The 16986-nt window shown below is 43.3% G+C and overlaps 1 protein-coding gene and 1 long non-coding RNA gene across 5 annotated transcripts in view; one reads left to right on the forward strand and one right to left on the reverse strand.

Moving 5' to 3' along the window:
* Positions 1-1153: 1153 nt before the first annotated feature.
* Positions 1154-4998, reverse strand: LOC309667393. The gene is made up of 2 exons (XR_014267742.1): positions 4738-4998; positions 1154-3332 (listed from the first exon to the last, which is right to left on the reverse strand). It is a non-coding gene; the product is annotated as an uncharacterized lncRNA (long non-coding RNA).
* Positions 4961-16986, forward strand: part of MDN1 (midasin AAA ATPase 1) — a 160786-nt gene continuing 148760 nt past the window's right edge. For 3 of the 4 annotated variants that reach the window (XR_014267739.1, XR_014267740.1, XM_082475781.1), the window contains exons 1-2: positions 5016-5263; positions 12762-12988. Coding sequence is in view for 1 of the 4 variants with exons in the window: in XM_082475781.1 (XP_082331907.1) it covers positions 5162-5263; positions 12762-12988 (329 nt within the window). In the remaining 3 variants the exon portion in view is untranslated. Of the gene's footprint in view, positions 5264-12761; positions 12989-16986 lie in introns of all 4 variants that reach the window. The other variant, XR_014267738.1, reaches the window with a different exon arrangement.

Consider the following 16986-nt stretch of genomic DNA (forward strand, 5'->3'; position numbering starts at 1 on the left):
ATGCCAGTCTCCCAATTCATCCCACCGCTCACTTCACCCCTTGATATCCATACGTTTGTTCTCTACATCTGTGTCTCTAGTTCTGCTTTGCAAATAAGTTCATCTGTATCATTTTTCTAGATTCCACACATAAGTGATATTATATATTTGTTTTTCTCTTTCTGGCTTACTTCACTCTATATGACAGTCTCTAGATCCATCCACATCTCTGCAAATGGCACAGTTTCATTCCTTTTCATGGCTGAGTAATATTCCATTGTATATATGTACCACATCTTCTCTACCCATTCCTCTGTTGATGGACAGTTAGGTTGCTTCCATGTCCTGGTGATTGTAAATAGTGCTACAATGAACATTGGGGTGTGTATATCTTTTTGAGTTATGGTTTTCTTCCGGTATATGCCCAGAAGTGGGATTGCTGGGTCATATGGTAGTTCCATTTTTTTTTAAGTTTTTTTTTGAAATTTTATTTATTTTTGGCTAGGTTGGGTCTTTGTCGCTGTGCGCAGGCTTTCTCTAGCTGCGGCGAGCAGGGGCTACGCTTTGTTGTGGTGCGCGGGCTTCTCATTGTGGTAGCTTCTCTTGTTGTGGAGTACGGGCTCTAGGCATGCAGGCTTCAGTAGTTGTAGCACACAGGCTCAATAGTTGCGGCACACGGGCCCTAGAGCATGTGGGCTTCAGTAGTTGAGACACATGGGCTCAGTAGTTGCAGCGCAGGCTCTAGAGCGCAGGCTCAGTAGTTGTGGCACACGGGCTTAGTTGCTCCACGGCATGTGGGATCTTCCTGGAACAGGGCTCGATCCCGTGTCCCCTGCATTGGCAGGCAGATTCTTAACCACTGCACCACCAGGGAAGTCCCAGTAGTTCTATATTTAGTTTTTCAAGGAACCCCCATATTGTTCTCCATAGTGGCTGTATCAATTTACATCAACAGTGTAGTTTTAGTAAGGTTTGATAGTTTCCTCTGATGCTGTCTCCGGGCTGATAAGGGTCTAAAGTTGTCTCCAGTGATTAGCATCTGTCTTTCGTGGTAGAGATAGAAGAGGGGACACTTTTATAAATTAATGGCAAATAGGGGGAGGGCAGAGAGCTTTTGTATAGGCATACCTTGTTTTATTGTGCTTCGCTTTATTGTATTTCACAGATATTGTGATTTTTACAAATTAAAGGTTTGTGACAACCCTGCATTGAGCAAGTCTATGAGCACCACTTTTCCAACAGCATTTGCTCACTTAGTGTTCCTGTGTCACATTTTGGTAATTCTCACAACATTTCGAACTATTTCATTATTACTATATTGTTACTATATTATGGATACCTGCGATCAGTGATCTTTGATGTTACTATTGCAAAAATATTACGACTTGCTGAAGGCTCAGATGATGGTTAGCAGTTTTTGGCAATAAAGTATTTTTAAATTAAGGTATGTAATTTTTTAGATATGTTATTAATAGCACACTTAATAGACTATAGTATAGTGCAAACATACTTTTAAATGCACTGGGAAACCAAAAAAATTATGTGACTCACGTTATTTTGATGTTTGCTTTATTGTGGTGATCTGGAACCAAACCTGCAGTATCTCCAAGGTATGCCTGTATCTGCTTCTCTCAATTGCCTTCAGTTCAAGAAAGCTTATGTACCTCTTAGACAAAGAAGCAATAAATTTGTGAAGAAATTACACGACAAAAGGGGTTTGGGCTAGGGGCAGTAAATTGTAGGAAAGAGACTAGGAGATATATGGAAGATAAGGGTTGTTTTAGTAAGTTTGTTTCTACAGATCCATTTGAATGTTGATTACCAGTCTCAGGTGACAATGATGTTCTTCTATTGCTGGTTCAGGGAGGGCACATTTCTCATGGGAAATTTGATGGCCTGTTTTTAAGTAGAAACATCTGCATCTCTTGTTTCCAGAGTACCTTTAGCTCAAGATAGTCAGTATGCCAAAGTGCCATATTTTGGGGTGGCATGTCTTGAAATCCTTCCTGCCAAAGCGGCATGTTTTGGGGGTGGCATATTCTGCTACCCTTTTTTACCTGAGTCCTTTTGACGTGACCCTAGTAGTCTTTTAAAAAATATATTATTTTATCTTTTATTATTGAAATTTCCAAACATATACAGTAGTAGAAAGGCAAGTCTATGGACTCCCACTACCCAACATCCAGTTTCAATAATTATCAATATATTGCCAGTCTTGTTTCATCGATACCGACACGTCTTATCCTTGTTGATTATCATTAGCATTACTTTTAGAGCTTTCTTGAGGCATAATTCACCCACTGGAAGTGTGCAATTCAACGATTTTAGTAAATTTATAGAGTTGTGCCACCATCACCACAATCCAACGTTAGACATTTCCATCACCCCAAAATGTTGCCTCGCAGCTGTTTGCAGTCAGTCCTTCTTCCACTCCTATATCCAGGCAACCACTGACCTGATCTATCAGTTTAGTTACTTTAGAGCTGTTGATTTTCCTGCTGCTGCCCAATAAAAGTCTTGGGATTTCTCTTAACAGTCATCCTAAGTATTCTTTTCACATTTTTCTTTCTGTGTTTAAGCTCTCACTTCCTAGATACCGTATCTTCCTCTTTCTTGGTTTATACCCTCATACAGAGGAGCACCTTTTTCAACATATTCCTGAGAAAGGGTATATAGGGGAGGAAAAATAATTTTCCTCTACCCTTCTGAGTCCTTGGCTGAGAGCCCTGTAATAAAAGACAGATTAACAAGAGAAAAACAAACATGTTAATTAACATGTATACTTCAGGTATACATGGGAGATACCCAGGGAAAAAATTGAGTCACTCCACAAGTGTGGGTAATTTTTCATCTATTGTGCTATGACCTCTCAGGGAACCCTCTCAATTATCTTGGAATTTTTAAAAAATTATTAATTAATTAATTTATTTTTGGCTGTGTTGGGTCTTCGTCGCTGTGTGCGGGCTTTCTCTAGTTGCGGCGAGCGGGGGCTACTCTTCGTTGCGGTGCGTGGGCTTCTCATTGCGGTGGTTTCTCTTGTTGCGGAGCACGGGCTCTAGGCACGCAGACTTCAGTAGCTTGGCTCACGGGATCTAGAGCGCAGGCTCAGTAGTTGTGGCGCACGGGCTTAGTTGCTCTGCGGCATGTGGGATCTTCCCGGACCAGGGCTCGAACCCATGTCCCCTGCATTGGCAGGCGGATTCCCAACCACTGTGCCACCAGGGAAGTCCCTCTTCTTGGAAATTTAAAAATATTATTTATTTGGAAATGTATTCTGTCCCATTTTCATAGTTCACTTGTTCTGAAAGTTCTGCTGTTGAGTTTGAGTTCCCCAAGGAGCAAACATTCAAATCCTGGACAAAAATTCAAATTGAAATACATTTTTAAAAGGTTTAAACTTCCTTTGGAGATCTACCCATGTCAGTACAGAAAGATCTACTCCCTTTTAAAACACTTTTTAGAGGTAGAATTTACAAAAGTGCACAAATCTTAAGCGTACAGTTGATTTTTTTTCTCTTTTGTATCTACCAGAGTAACCACAACCCAGGGGAAGATAATGAAACATTTCCGTCTCCCTAGGAGGTTCCCTTAGGCCCTTTGCAGGCAATAACCCCCAAAAGCAACCACTAGTCTGACTTTGTCATTATTTTGGCTTGTTTATGAACTTGACGTAAATGTACTGTTAATTTTTATGTACTCTTCAACACCCCTCTTCACAGTGCCTGAAGACTATTCTATACCTTACATACTTTATTTCATTCCCATGTCAATGAAAATAATCAATAATCTATAATAAGAATAGAAAAGAGTTTTATTTGAGCCAAACTAAGGACTAGCCTGGAAGCCAGCTTCCCAGATTACTCTGAGAAGCTGCTCCAGAGAAGCATGGTTTCCAGCACAGTTTTATATCTTGTCAGAACAAAGAACATTAAACAAGACAGGGTTACATTCCTTCAAGGTTTTAAAAAACAACAACACACACACAGATCAGCAAGTACACAGCAAGCCAGCATGGCCTTGGCACCTGGAAAGGAAGTCTTACCATCAAAGGAGTACTAGCATAAGCATCCCAGGAAGAGAGACATTTAATCTTTATATTTAACATGGACATTCTTTACTTCTGGTCAGTGTGCTCTTTTCTTTAATAATTAGAGCAGATATACAATTTATGTCTGATAGGCCATAAACAGGCTATTTCAGTTAGCATAAAATTCAAGTTAACTCATGCATAAGCCAAGAATGACTTTCATATATGTCAATATGTGAAAATTTCTTTTATCACCCATCTTAACATTTATACCCAATATTTATATTAAGAATGCTGCAAGGGACTTCCCTGGTGGCGCAGTGGTTAAGAATCTGCCTGCCAATGCAGGGGACACGGGTTCGAGCCCTGGTCCAGGAAGATCCCACATGCTGCGGGGCAACTAAGCCCGTGTGCCACAACTACTGAAGCCCGCGCGCCTAAAGCCCGTGCTCCGCAACGAGAGAGACCATCGTAATGAGAAGCCCGCGCACCACAACGAAGAGTAGCCCCCGCTCAGCACAACTACAGAAAGCCCACGCGCAGCAACGAGGACCCAACGCTGCCAAAAATTAAAAAAAAAAAAGAATGCTGCCAGGGTTATGCTTGTTACACTTGTGTGTGAATTTCCACAGACCAGAGGTCTAAAAAGGGAATTGCTGGGTCAGAAGAGGCGAATCTGCTTTTCATTCCTATCTGATCTTTTCGCCTGTTGAGGCAGAAGGATCCCATACCCCAGGCTCCCTAGCTTCTCCCGCATGGCGGAATCTTCTGTCTCGCTATCCCACCACTCGTCGTCTCCGGACCTCCCATCACAACAAGCTCTTGCCTCGGCTCTACTAAGCCATTTCTGCTCGGATTCCCCAGCGGGAGTTGCCCGGATAGGGACGCCAGCGTTTCCGGTGCCGAGGGGGCGGGGCCGGCGTCGCGGGGCGGGGCCGGCGTCTCAGGCCTGCGCCGTCGCAGACCGGTGACGTAGTACGCCGCGTGCTCCCCCCACGTGTGCTGCTGCTTTCTGGGTGTCCGCGGAGAAGCGGCGGTTGTTTTCTCTGGGGGCGAAGTTGGTGGCAGCTCTGGCGCGGGGACCTCAGCGGCTCAGGGGCTCTGAGCGCGAAGCAGGGAGCGTCGGTGGCCGTCTGGGGCGGAGGGCCCGCGGTCATGGAGCACCTCTTGCTGGAGGTGGCGGCCGCGCCTCTGCGGTTAATCGCTGCCAAGAACGAGAAGAGCCGCAGCGAGCTGGGCAGGTTCTTGGTCAAGCAGGTAAGAGAAGGAGCGAGAGGGAAAGCGCCCGGCCGCCCCCGCCACCCCCGCCACCCCCCTGGCGCGTGCCCCAGGGCCCTGCGCGGAGACGCAGGGGACAGGAAAGCGGCGTCTTGTTGCTCTGGCCCGCTCCCCAGGGCTGGCCCGTGGCGGAGGCGTCCGCGCGCGTTTGAGAAGCCAGGAAGGAGCCTTCTGTTTTTCTCGGGGGGAGAGACTTGCCTTCCCCTCTCCACCGACTTACCCCCTTGCAGCGCCCTGACTGCGTGCGGCAGACGTGGCCTTCGGAGAGAAATGTGGGTGGTTTTTCTGTAATTGAGGTTGTGTGTCTGCCCTTTTGACATGTGTATTATCTAAGTGTGCCGAGTCCAGTCACCCCTGTTAGCTTGGGTGAATGTTTCCTGTCTGCCCAGTCCCGACTTTTCGGCCCACTGACAAGCATTGATTGTGTTCCTGCTCTGCCTAGCACACAGTGTGGCACTTTGAGGAGACATAAATTCGTTAAGGTCTCTGCCCACAGGGTATTTAGTGTCTATCTTTAGAGACCGTTCATAAACACAGAAAACAACTGATGGACAAAGCGAGACATTGAGTGCATAATTTCTAAACCATGGGAATTATGAATTGGTTTTCTGGGAAATGGGTGCTCTGGCCTTTTAAGAGCGATCTCTCGTTTACCACCAGCTGTCTGAGTTTTTTCACGTGGCATTTTAACTTCGTGTTTTGTGCTTCCCCACCCCCCCCATATCTGTTAGCTTCTTTTTTTAAAATTAATTAATTTATTATTTATTTTTGGCTGCGTTGGGTGTTCGTTGCTGTGCGCGGGCTTTCTCTAGTTGCGGCGAGCGGGGGCAACTCTTCGTTGCGGTGCGCGAGCTTCTTACTGTGATGGCTTCTCTTGTTGCGGAGCACGGGCTCTAGGCACACGGGCTTCAGTAGTTGTGGCATGCGGGCTCAGTAGTTATGGCTCGCGGGCTCCAGAGCGCAGGCTCAGTAGTTGTGGCGCACGGGCTTAGTGGCTCCGTGGCAAGTGGGATCTTTCTGGACCAGGGCTCAAACCCGTGTCCCCTGCATTGGCAGGCGGATTCTTAAGCACTGCGCCACCAGGGAAGTCCTGTTAGCTTCTTGAGAGTAGAAAAAATTTTTTTTCTAATTCCAGTATGTAGACCGTATATATCCTATTGCTTAGAAAACAACAGCAGTATTTTGTGTCTGGAGTAGCTGGGAACTAACATGAGAGGCATTTCTGTTTGGTGACAACAAATGAACATGTATAATGTATAGCAAAGGGGAGTGGAAGATATGCCTGGGGTTATCTGGCTTGTGATTCCCCCAGGGAAGGGAATCACATAAATGGAGAGGTCTAGGAAAGAAAATGGATTTTTGGTGGGCTGGACTAAGGATAGAGATGATCAGTTTATATGAGCTGAGCTTGTGGTGACAGGCTCCTGAATTATGTATTATGGCTAGACGTATTTTTCTGTAAGTGGGCTTGCATTTAGAACAGAGGTTCTGAAGCTGGGGCTCATGGACCATGGACAAAAGGGGATTTATTTATGATTCTCCACTGCAATTGGATATAAAATTGGTGCTTATGTATTGTGAGTAAAATGAGAAAAATGGTTTGTAGCCATTTTTAAGAGAATCTGATATTTTGAAGTGCGAACCACTCAGGTAGATTCTGAGACTATATAGTAATGCTAAGGAACTTAAAAGCTACTCGAAAGTTTAGTTGAATTAAGGAGATTGGGACACCTGTGCTTCCCCTTTCTTTGTCTCACGTAATCTGTCTCTTAGATTCTATCCAATCTGAGAGATGTTTTTCAGGTTTGTTCCTTTCCATTTTCAGTAATAGTTTCAAGCCTTTCGCTCAGAGAAGAGTTGATTGTGTTGTCATTCTATTTTTCTCCTATTTTGGGAAGCAAAATAATTTTTACTGGAAAGCAAAGGCTTTTTTTTTGGCCAAGCCGCGCAGCTTGTGGAATCTTAGTTCTCCAGCCGGAGACTGAACCCAGGCCCTCTGCAGTGAAAGCACGGAGTCCTAACCACTGCACTGCCAGGGAAGTCCCAGCAAAGTTTTTTTTTTTTTTTTTAAATACAGTAGTTAGGAATGGATTAGTGCTTATATTTAGAAGCAATTAATAGACACTATCATTTTTTTCATTTTTTCTTTTTTTAATTATTATTTATTTATTTTTGGCTGTGTTGGGTCTTCGTTTCTGTGCGAGGGCCTTCTGTAGTTGCGGCGAGCGGGGGCCTCTCTTCATCGCGGTGCGCGGGCCTCTCACTGCCGCGGCCTCTCTTGTTGCGGAGCACAGGCTCCAGACGCGCAGGCTCAGTAGTTGTGGCTCACGGGCCTAGTTGCTTCGCGGCATGTGGGATCTTCCCAGACCAGGGCTCGAACCCGTGTCCCCTGCATTGGCAGGCAGACTCTCAACCACTGCTTCACCAGGGAAGCCCCCCAGCAAAGTTTTTGAAACATTGCTTCTCATGGAGTTTGGGATCTGAAGTAAGAATTTTTTAGGATTGTGCTTCCTTTTTTTTTCTTTATCTCAGTTGGTGACACCACTGTCTCTCTATCCAGTCCCTTTTCACTCCTTTTCTGTCACATATAGCCAAGCCCTACTGATTTTCCTTACTCAGTATTGGATCTGTTCCTTTCGCTTCCTCCCTACTACTGCTACCATCCTACAGTTCTGACTCTTAATTGCACCGTGGAGGTGTTCTTTCCACCACCACCAAGCAAGTCTCAGACACCAGCTGGTGTCCTACAGTTAACTCAATTCTGACACTATCTGCAGAAAGCATCATATTCTTCAGGGTAAAGGCTCAGCCCTAAAAGACTTCTCCCACCCGCAACATACCACCGATTGTCACCTGTGCTTCTCATCAACTGGCTATAAATTAGAGGTTCCAATGACCTCTTCCTTGGGTTTGATTAATTTGCTAGAGTGGCTCACAGAACTCAGAGAAATGTTTTACTTACTAGGACAACCAACCCTGAAGCTCTCTGAACCATGTTCTTTTGGGTTTTTATGGAGGCTTCCTTACGTAGGCACAGTTGATTAAATCTCTGGCCGTTGGTGATTGAACTCTCCATCTTTAGCCCCTCTGCCCTCCCAGGAGGGCACGGAACTGAAAGTTCCAATACTCTAATCACATGATTGGTTCTCCTGGCAACCGGCTCCCATCTTAGTGGCTTTCCACAATTCACTGCATTAACATAACAAGACACCTTTATCTCTCTCTCTCATCACAGGAAGTTCCAGGGGTTTTAGGAACTCGGCCAGGAATAAGGTCGAAGACCCGATTTGTATTTCTTATAAATCACAGAGTCACATCTTACCTCCTTGATCACTGTTTATGTTGAGGAAGAGCAGAGTGCTTAAGAGCATGCGTGGGTACTGGGGCTGAAGTATGGCTGAAGATCAAATCCATTCTCTCTCTCACTTTCTTGTTTTGTTTTGTTTTTTGTCCGCACTGCTCGGTTTGCGGGATCTTAGTTCCCCGACCAGGGATCGAACCTGCACTGCCTGCAGTGGAAGCGCGGAGTCTTAACCACTGGACTGCCGGGGAAGTCCCTCTGTTCTCTTTTATTTAACTGCCTTTGGGTCCTCCCACAAGTTGCTCAACTCTCCTGAGTCTCAGTTTCTTGATATGATATGTATTACGTATGGTAGCCGCTAAATAGTTACAGAGAGTAGTTAAAAGCAGGGACTCTGGAGCCAGATTCTGTGACATGGATTCCTGGTTCTGCTCCTAGCTTTGTGACCTTACCCCTTTTTTATTTTTCAGTTTCCTTATCTGTAAAATGGGGATAATTTTACCTACTTCACGGGTTGCTATGAGGATTAGATGCCTAGAATATAGTAAGTGCTGTCTATAAAAGTGGTTGCTGTTATTATTGCTATAAATAAGATTGTTGTGAGATCTAAATGTTGTGAGATCTAAATGTTTGTGAGATCTAAAATGCATGAATCAAAAAGTGACAGAAAAGGAAAAATAGAGAAACTCAAAATTATAATTGGAGACTTTTAGCACTCTAGCCTCAGTCATTGATAGTACAAATACAGAAGATCAGTAAAGATATAGAAGACTTGAACACCATCAACAAACCTGACCTAACTGGCATTTATAGAATGCTGTGTCCAGTAATTGCAGAATACATACTCTGCACATCTGGAACGTTCACCAAGATAGATCATAAGATGGGCCATTAAACAAGTCTCAACAAATTTAGGAGAATTGAAATCATACAAGGCATATTCAGTTATCCCAATGAGATTAAATTAGGAGGAAAACCCCTCAAAATGATGCTGGGAAAAATTCCTAAATGTTAGAGATTAAATAAGAAAATTAAAAGAAACTGATGGCTAAAGAAGAAATCACTGGGAGAATCAGAAAATATTTTGAACTGTATGATAGCTTAAACAATTTGTGGGTTGCAGGCAATAACAATTAGAAGGAAATTCATAACATTTAGAGGGAAATTTATAACATTAAGTTCTAATATTTGGAAAAAATGGTTTGAAATTAGTGATATTTCTTAAGCTTCCACCTTAGGAAATTAGAAAAAGAAGAGCAAATTAAATGCAAAATAAATAGAAGGAGGAAAATAATAAAGATAACAGTGGAAACGAATGAAATAGAAAATGGACAAACAATATAGCAAACCAGTGAAACCAGAAGTTGATTCTTTGAAAAGATTGACCAAAAATAAAAGGGAAAAATCCAAACTATTAGAAATGAAAGAAGGACACCATTAGAGCGTTTGAAAAGAATAAAAAAATAAGTAACTAATATGAAAAATTTTATGCCAATAAATTAGACATTTAGATGACAGGAGCATTCAGAGAATATAAATTACCAAAGCTCACTCAAGAAATAGACAAAAACAAGATAGGAATAGAGCAAAACTTCCTCAAGCTGATATAGAGGATCTACAAACACACAGTTAATAAAGTAACAACCCGATCACAGTTAATAAAGGAACAACCCGATTTAAAAATGGGTAAAAGATTTGAATAAATACGTCACAAAAGAAGATAAATGAATGGCTATTAAATACTTCATACCATATACCACTCCACCTACACTAGAATGGCTAAAATTAAAACCAGTAATACTATGTGTTGGTGAAGTTATGTAGCAACTGAAGTGCTCAGATATTGCTGGTGGGGATGTGAAATGGTGCAGATACTCTGGAAAACAACTTCTGTTAAACATTGAAAAATTTCTTAAAATTTTATTTATTTATTTATTTTTGGCTGCATTGGGTCTTTGTTGCTGCGCGCGGGCTTCCTCTAGTTGCGGCGAGCGGGAGCTACTCTTCCTTGTGGTGCACGGGCTTCTCAATGCGGCGGCTTCTCGTTGCAGAGCGTGGTCTCTAGACGTGCGGGCTTCAGTAGTTGTGGCATGCGGGCTCAGTAGTTGTGGCTCACGAGCTCTAAAGCGCAGGCTCAGTAGTTGTGGTGCACAGGCTTAGTTGCTCCATGGCATGCGGGATATTCCTGGACAAGGGCTTGAACCTGTGTCCCCTGCATTTGCAGGGGGATTCTTTTTTTTTTTTTTAATTAATTTATTTATTTTTGGCTGTGTTGGGTCTTCGTTTCTGTGCGAGGGCTTTCTCTAGTTGCAGCAAGCGGGGGCCACTCTTCATCGCGGTGCGCGGGCCTCTCACCATCGCGGCCTCTCTTGTTGCAGAGCACAGGCTCCAGACGCGCAGGCTCAGTAGTTGTGGCTCACGGGCCCAGTTGCTCCGCGGCATGTGGGATCTTCCCAGACCAGGGCTCGAACCCGTGTCCCCTGCATTGGCAGGCGGATTCTTAACCACTGCGCCACCAGGGAAGTCCTAAAAAAATTTTTTTTTTAATTAAAAATGAAAGTTTAGGGAATTCCCTGGTGGTCCAGTGGTTAGGACTCCATGCTTTCACTGCCGAGGGCCCGGGTTTGATCCCTCGTTGTGTAACTAGGATCCTCCAAGCCGTGCGGCATGGCCAAAAGTGTATTATCAAGTTGAGCATACAGTTACTGTGTGACCCAGCAATATCAATCTTTGGTAATAAAAAGATTAAGAGTAACAAAAATATGGGAGGGGGGAGAAATTGGGAATTTGGGATTAACAGATACACACTACTATATATAAAATAGATAAATAACAAGGACCTACCGTATAGCACAGGGAACTATATTCAATATGTTGTAATAAACCTATAGTGGAAAAGAATCTGAAAAAGAATATATACATATGTATGTATGTATATATATATATATATATATGTACAACTGAGTCACTTTGCTGTACGCTTGAAACATTGTAAATCAACTATACTTCACTAAAAAAAAAAAAATAGTAATGAAGGACTTCCCTGGTGGTCCAGTGGTTAAGATTCTGTGCTTCCAACTGGAGGGGCCTCGGGTTAGATCCCTGGTCAGGGAACTAAGATCCCACACGCTGTGCAGCATGGCCAAAAACCAAAAAAAAGAGAGAGGAATGAACCTGTGTCTGTCAGTCTCTTGTACATGAATGTTCATGGTAGCTTTATTGATGATAGCTGGAAAGAGTGCACATATCTAAACAAGTTGTGGTATGCTCATATGGTGAAACACTAGTAAGTAATAAAATGGAATAAATTATTAACACTACCTACAAGTACAACTTTGGAACTTTGGAAAAAATTATTATATTTTTGAATATGGTATTTAGGTTGTGCTCAAGCTGTACTCCTATAGATAACCATTTAGTGTAAAAGTCTTTAGGCTATAAATTCATAGCCTTGGGCTTGCTGAGTCAGAGGATATACACCTCAGGCAATTGAAACCCACTGTCACATTGCCCAGCAGCAAGGGTTGTGCAGACTTGCATACACACAAGCAGTATGAGACCTTTTACATACTTTTCAGTTTTCTTTTTTATGCTTATGGACATACTGAGCCCAGGCACTAGAATTTTGTGGTTTATTTCATCTTACATATCAAAGTGTGGCTGTCTGCTTTGGATCTGTCTTGTTTATTAATTAAAATCTGAAGCCTTCATGGGAATATATCATCATTCATTTCCAGGAACTGATTTCTTATCTTTATTCTTTCCTCAAGAGAGTTGGCAGTTTTGCATACTAACTGCACTTTATTTTTTTCTCATTTAATTCCTGTTTTCCTCCAAGACAAAGGCGTTGGGGGAAACACTGGATTCCCTGGAAACTGTTATGACTCTGAAACAGATTACTTTTCAAGGAAGCTGAAGCTATCTAGCATTTTACATGGAATCCTGGTGTCAGTCCTTTTATCTCAAACCCCAGTGGACTGAAACTTATTTGTAACAGCATTTACATTCAATTAACTAATCCTCTATTGCCCAAAAACCCCCACCATGTTTTATAAGATGAACTCAGTTATGAAGTCTGGCAATTGGATGTTTTGATTTTAAGCCAGGACTCTGTTCTTCTGTAGCAGTAGAAATGAAAGTCATTTATGTAGAAATTTTGTTTTGCCTTTCTCTCAGGTGTGGACACCTCAAGATCGCCAGTGTATCTTGAGTACCTTAGCACAGTTACTTCTGGATAAGGACTGTGCTGTGCTGGTTGGCCGCCAGCTGCGCCCTCTCCTTTTGGATTTGCTGGAAAGGAATGCTGAAGCCATCAAAGCTGGGGGCCAAGTCAACCATGACTTACACGAAAGGCTCTGTGTGTCGATGAGCCGACTCATCGGTAACCACCCTGACGTCCTCCCGTGAGTAGCAGTTTTATTCTTCACGTTTCTCCTTGAGGTGGTAGAACCTACTCTCTCCTGGGAAGTAAGGAGGAGTCTGAGCTGAGATGAAGAGAAAAGGGGAAATTGAGAAAAGGGAGAGAGGAGTGGTACTATTTTATAAAAATAGTCACAGCAGAAGCCGTTTATCCAGCTCAGTTCAGTGACTGACCATTTACTAGGTTTTAAGTCTTGACCATCAAGACAGGTCTGGAAAATATAACCAAGATATCTCCCTGCCCTCAAGCATTCTGTCACCTGGCAAGACATGCATATAAGGCAGATCTAAATGAGTTTTAGCTGAGGCTCTTACAGCATCCATTTCAGATGGGTGAGATTCTTGTTTGCTGGAACAGCTGAAGTGAGTGGGTTACAAGAGCTCTAGTGTCCCTTCCAACTTTCTGTAAATCTATCCACATCCAAAGTGTGATAAGAAGTTGTATTAGAACTGGATTCTGATGCATTTCTCTTTTGACCTGCTCTCTTTCCAACTTGGGCTGCTTCACCCCTCCTTAGGCAACCTCATGGTCCCCCGCTCCCACGAGGTCACCCCAATAATGCTGAACTTAGTGCGGACGCCCAGTTGGCGTAGCGCCCTGCAGCCCGGAACTCCTGGCCCAAGCCATCCTCCTGCCTTAGCCTCCCGAGTAGCTGGGGCTATAGGCATGTGCCACTGCACCAGGCTTTCTCAAAATGATAGGTTTGTGTGGAATAGTCAAAAGAGGCAGCTAAATGAGTGTCAGGGTTTTTTTTTTTTTTTTTTTAATCTTTTTTTTTTTTTTTAAGAGCTTAGGGTCTGGCTTTTTATTTATTTGTTTATTTATTTATGGCTGTGCTGGGTCTTCGTTTCTGTGCGAGAGCTTTCTCCAGTTGTGGCAAGTGGGGGCCACTCTTCATCGCGGTGCACGGGCCTCTCACTATCGCGGCCTCTCTTGTTGCGGAGCACAGGCTCCAGTCACGCAGGCTCAGTAATTGTGGCTCACGGGCCTAGTTGCTCCGCGGCATGTGGGATCCTCCCAGACCAGGGCTCGAACCTGTGTCCCCTGCATTGGCAGGCAGATTCTCAACCACTGTGCCACCCGGGAAGCCCGTCAGGGGTTTTTCAATTGAGAAGATAAAGGCCTTTAACTCTAAACATGAATAATGTTCTGTGTACTTATAGGAGCATCTTTTTTAAAAAATTAATTAATTAATTGATTTTGGCCACGTTGGGTCTTCATTGCTGCGTGCAGGCTTTCTCTAGTTGCGGCGAGTGGGGGCTACTCTTCATTGTGGTGCGCGGGCTTCTCATCCTGGTGGCTTCTCTTGTTGCGGAGCACAGGCTCTAGGCACACGGGCTTCAGTAGTTGTGGCACGTGGGCTCCAGAGCACAGGCTCAGTAGTTGGCAGCACTCGGGCTTAGTTACTCCACGGCATGTGAGATCTCCCTGGACCAGGGCTCGAACCCGTGTCCCCTGCCCTGACAGGCTGATTCTTAACCACTACGCCACCAGGGTAGTCCTAATTAATTTTTTTATTGGAGTATAGTTGGTTAACAATGTTGTGTTAGTTTCTGCTGTACAGTAAAGTGAATCAGCCATACATGTACATATATCCACTCTCTTCCAGACTCCATTCCCATATAGGTCATTACAGAGGACCGAATAGAGTTCTCTGTGCTATACAGTAGGTTCTTTTTCTTTTTTTCCCCATAAACTTATTTATTTATTTATTTATTTATTTTGGCTGCGTTGGGTCTTTGTTGCTGCGCAGGCTTTCTTTAGTTGTGGTAAGCGGGGGCTACTCTTCGTTGCAGTGCACAGGCTTCTCACTGCGGTGGCTTCGCTTGTTGCAGAGCACGGGCTCTAGGCGCACGGGCTTCAGTAGTTGTGGCATGCGGGCTCAGTAGTTGTAGCTCGCGGGCTCTAGAGCGCAGGCTCAGTAGTTGTGGTGCACGGGCTTAGTTGCTCCGCGGCATGTGGGATCTTCCTGGGCCAGGACTCGAACCCGTGTCCCCTGCATTGGCAGGTGGATTCTTAATCACTGCGCCACCAGGGAAGCCTACAGTAGGTTGTTATCAGTTATCTTTTATATACAGTAGTGTGTATATGTCAATCCCAGTCTCCCAGTTTATCTTCCCCTTTTCCCGCTTGGTAATCATAAGTTTGTTTTCTACATCTGTGACTCAATTTCTGTTTTGTAAATAGGTTCATTTGTACCATTTTTTTAGATTCCACATTTAAGCGATATCACGTGATATTTTGTCTTTCTCTGTCTGACTTAGTTCACTCAGTAGAGCATCTCTTATTATTAGTCTTCGTCAACACAGTAAGTACACTTTGGCTTTCCTGGAAGTATAATCTCTAGTCTAGTCCTTGGATGAGGTAATAAGAAATGAAGGCTTGGGGAAACCATAATTTGTGTGAGCTTTTCTAAAAGAGTAGCAAAAAAAAAAAAAATGGGCCCAGTTTGATGGGACTAAAACATATACAGCAAAGTTAAAGATCACCGTCGTACGAGGTATCAGGAGCTTATCCTCTGGGTTGATTGAGGATCTGGATTGTGGCCTCACTGGGAGCTTTAATCACTTAGGTGTGCTTGACTGTGGTACCGTTTCACAGGGTGTGCTGACTGTCCTGTGCTTGCCCTGTAGGACTGATGCGTGAGTGACTTCAACCCCACTTCTCTTGAGCCTTAGTGGTGGAGTCCTCTAGGGCTGTGCTTGAGAATCATTGAAATGATGGATCGGCTACATCTGCTTTCCCATCAGCTTCAGATTTTATGTTCATATTCAGTGAATGTGAGGCACACTCCTACTTTTTCTTTTCTTTTTGCCAAGGCAGTATATTTTACTTATGTTCTCACCTTGTTCCGGAAATGATATAATGCAGCTACAAAGGTGCCCGTGATGGAGTAACTTAAAAACAAGGAAAAAAAAAAAAAAGCACCATGTGTAAGTGTGTGTAAATGATGAGTCAATGCATGATATGAAATGAACTATATAGGTAGTGATGTGGAATGGGATTTCGATTTTTAGTTTTAAGAAATGTAGCTGATTAGTTTGGCTCGTGCTCTAAATTTCCTGTTTGGGAATTTACCTAATGTATTAGGAATATACCTAATATATTTAGATAGGATGCAGTCATTTATTCAGTAGGTAAATATGAGTCCTCCCTTTAAGCTCTGGGCCACGTCATGGGGGTGAGAAAGTCCAACGTAATGAGTTTCTGTACTTGCAAACAATAGGATACAATACATTAATAGAGGTGTGAGCCAAATACTTAAGGGAAGCAAGGAAATCATTAAGCTAAGAAAAATGAGTGTGTTATCCTCTTGGAAATTAGAGAAGGTTTCGTACTGTGCAGATTGTGGAGGAAGAGTGAGGAGTGGAAGAATGCACAGGTGAGAGATGAGATGGGGATGAAAATCTAGAAGAGAGAGACTGGAGAGGAGGAACCCAGTCAGGCTCCCTCGGATCCTAATGGCATTCATTTTCGGGTTCACACCTCTTTCTGAGGCCAGGGTGCGTACCTATTTGGAGTTTCCATCAGGTGTCTCAGTAGTAACGAGGTATTTCTTTTTATTCCCTTGCTTATGCTAGTGGTTCATTACTGGTCCCCCTTTCCCTAAGCTTTTTTGAGATACAATTGACCTATAACACTGTGTAAGTTTAAGGTGTACAGTGTGGCGATTTGATACACGTATTGTGAAATGTTTACTATAGTAACATTAGTCAACACATCCTTCACCTCACATAATTACCATTTTGTTGTTGTTATTTGTTCATTACTGTTTTTACATCTGCAGTCCTTGAATGCATTTTTTACTCTTTGGCAGATTCTTTAGCAGGACTCTGTGAGAACACTCCTGGTCTGTTGATGCTTTCTCTATTCTGATACACTAGTTTAGATTTCAAAGTTCTATTTTTGAAAAATCATCTAATTCTGTTCCTAACTTTCCATTCTTGTGTTCCCGGATTTCTTCAGCTGTAGCTTTGTAGA

The sequence above is a fragment of the Balaenoptera physalus genome (genome assembly GCF_965194825.1).
Source record: "Balaenoptera physalus genome assembly, chromosome: 9".
NCBI lineage: Eukaryota > Metazoa > Chordata > Mammalia > Artiodactyla > Balaenopteridae > Balaenoptera > Balaenoptera physalus.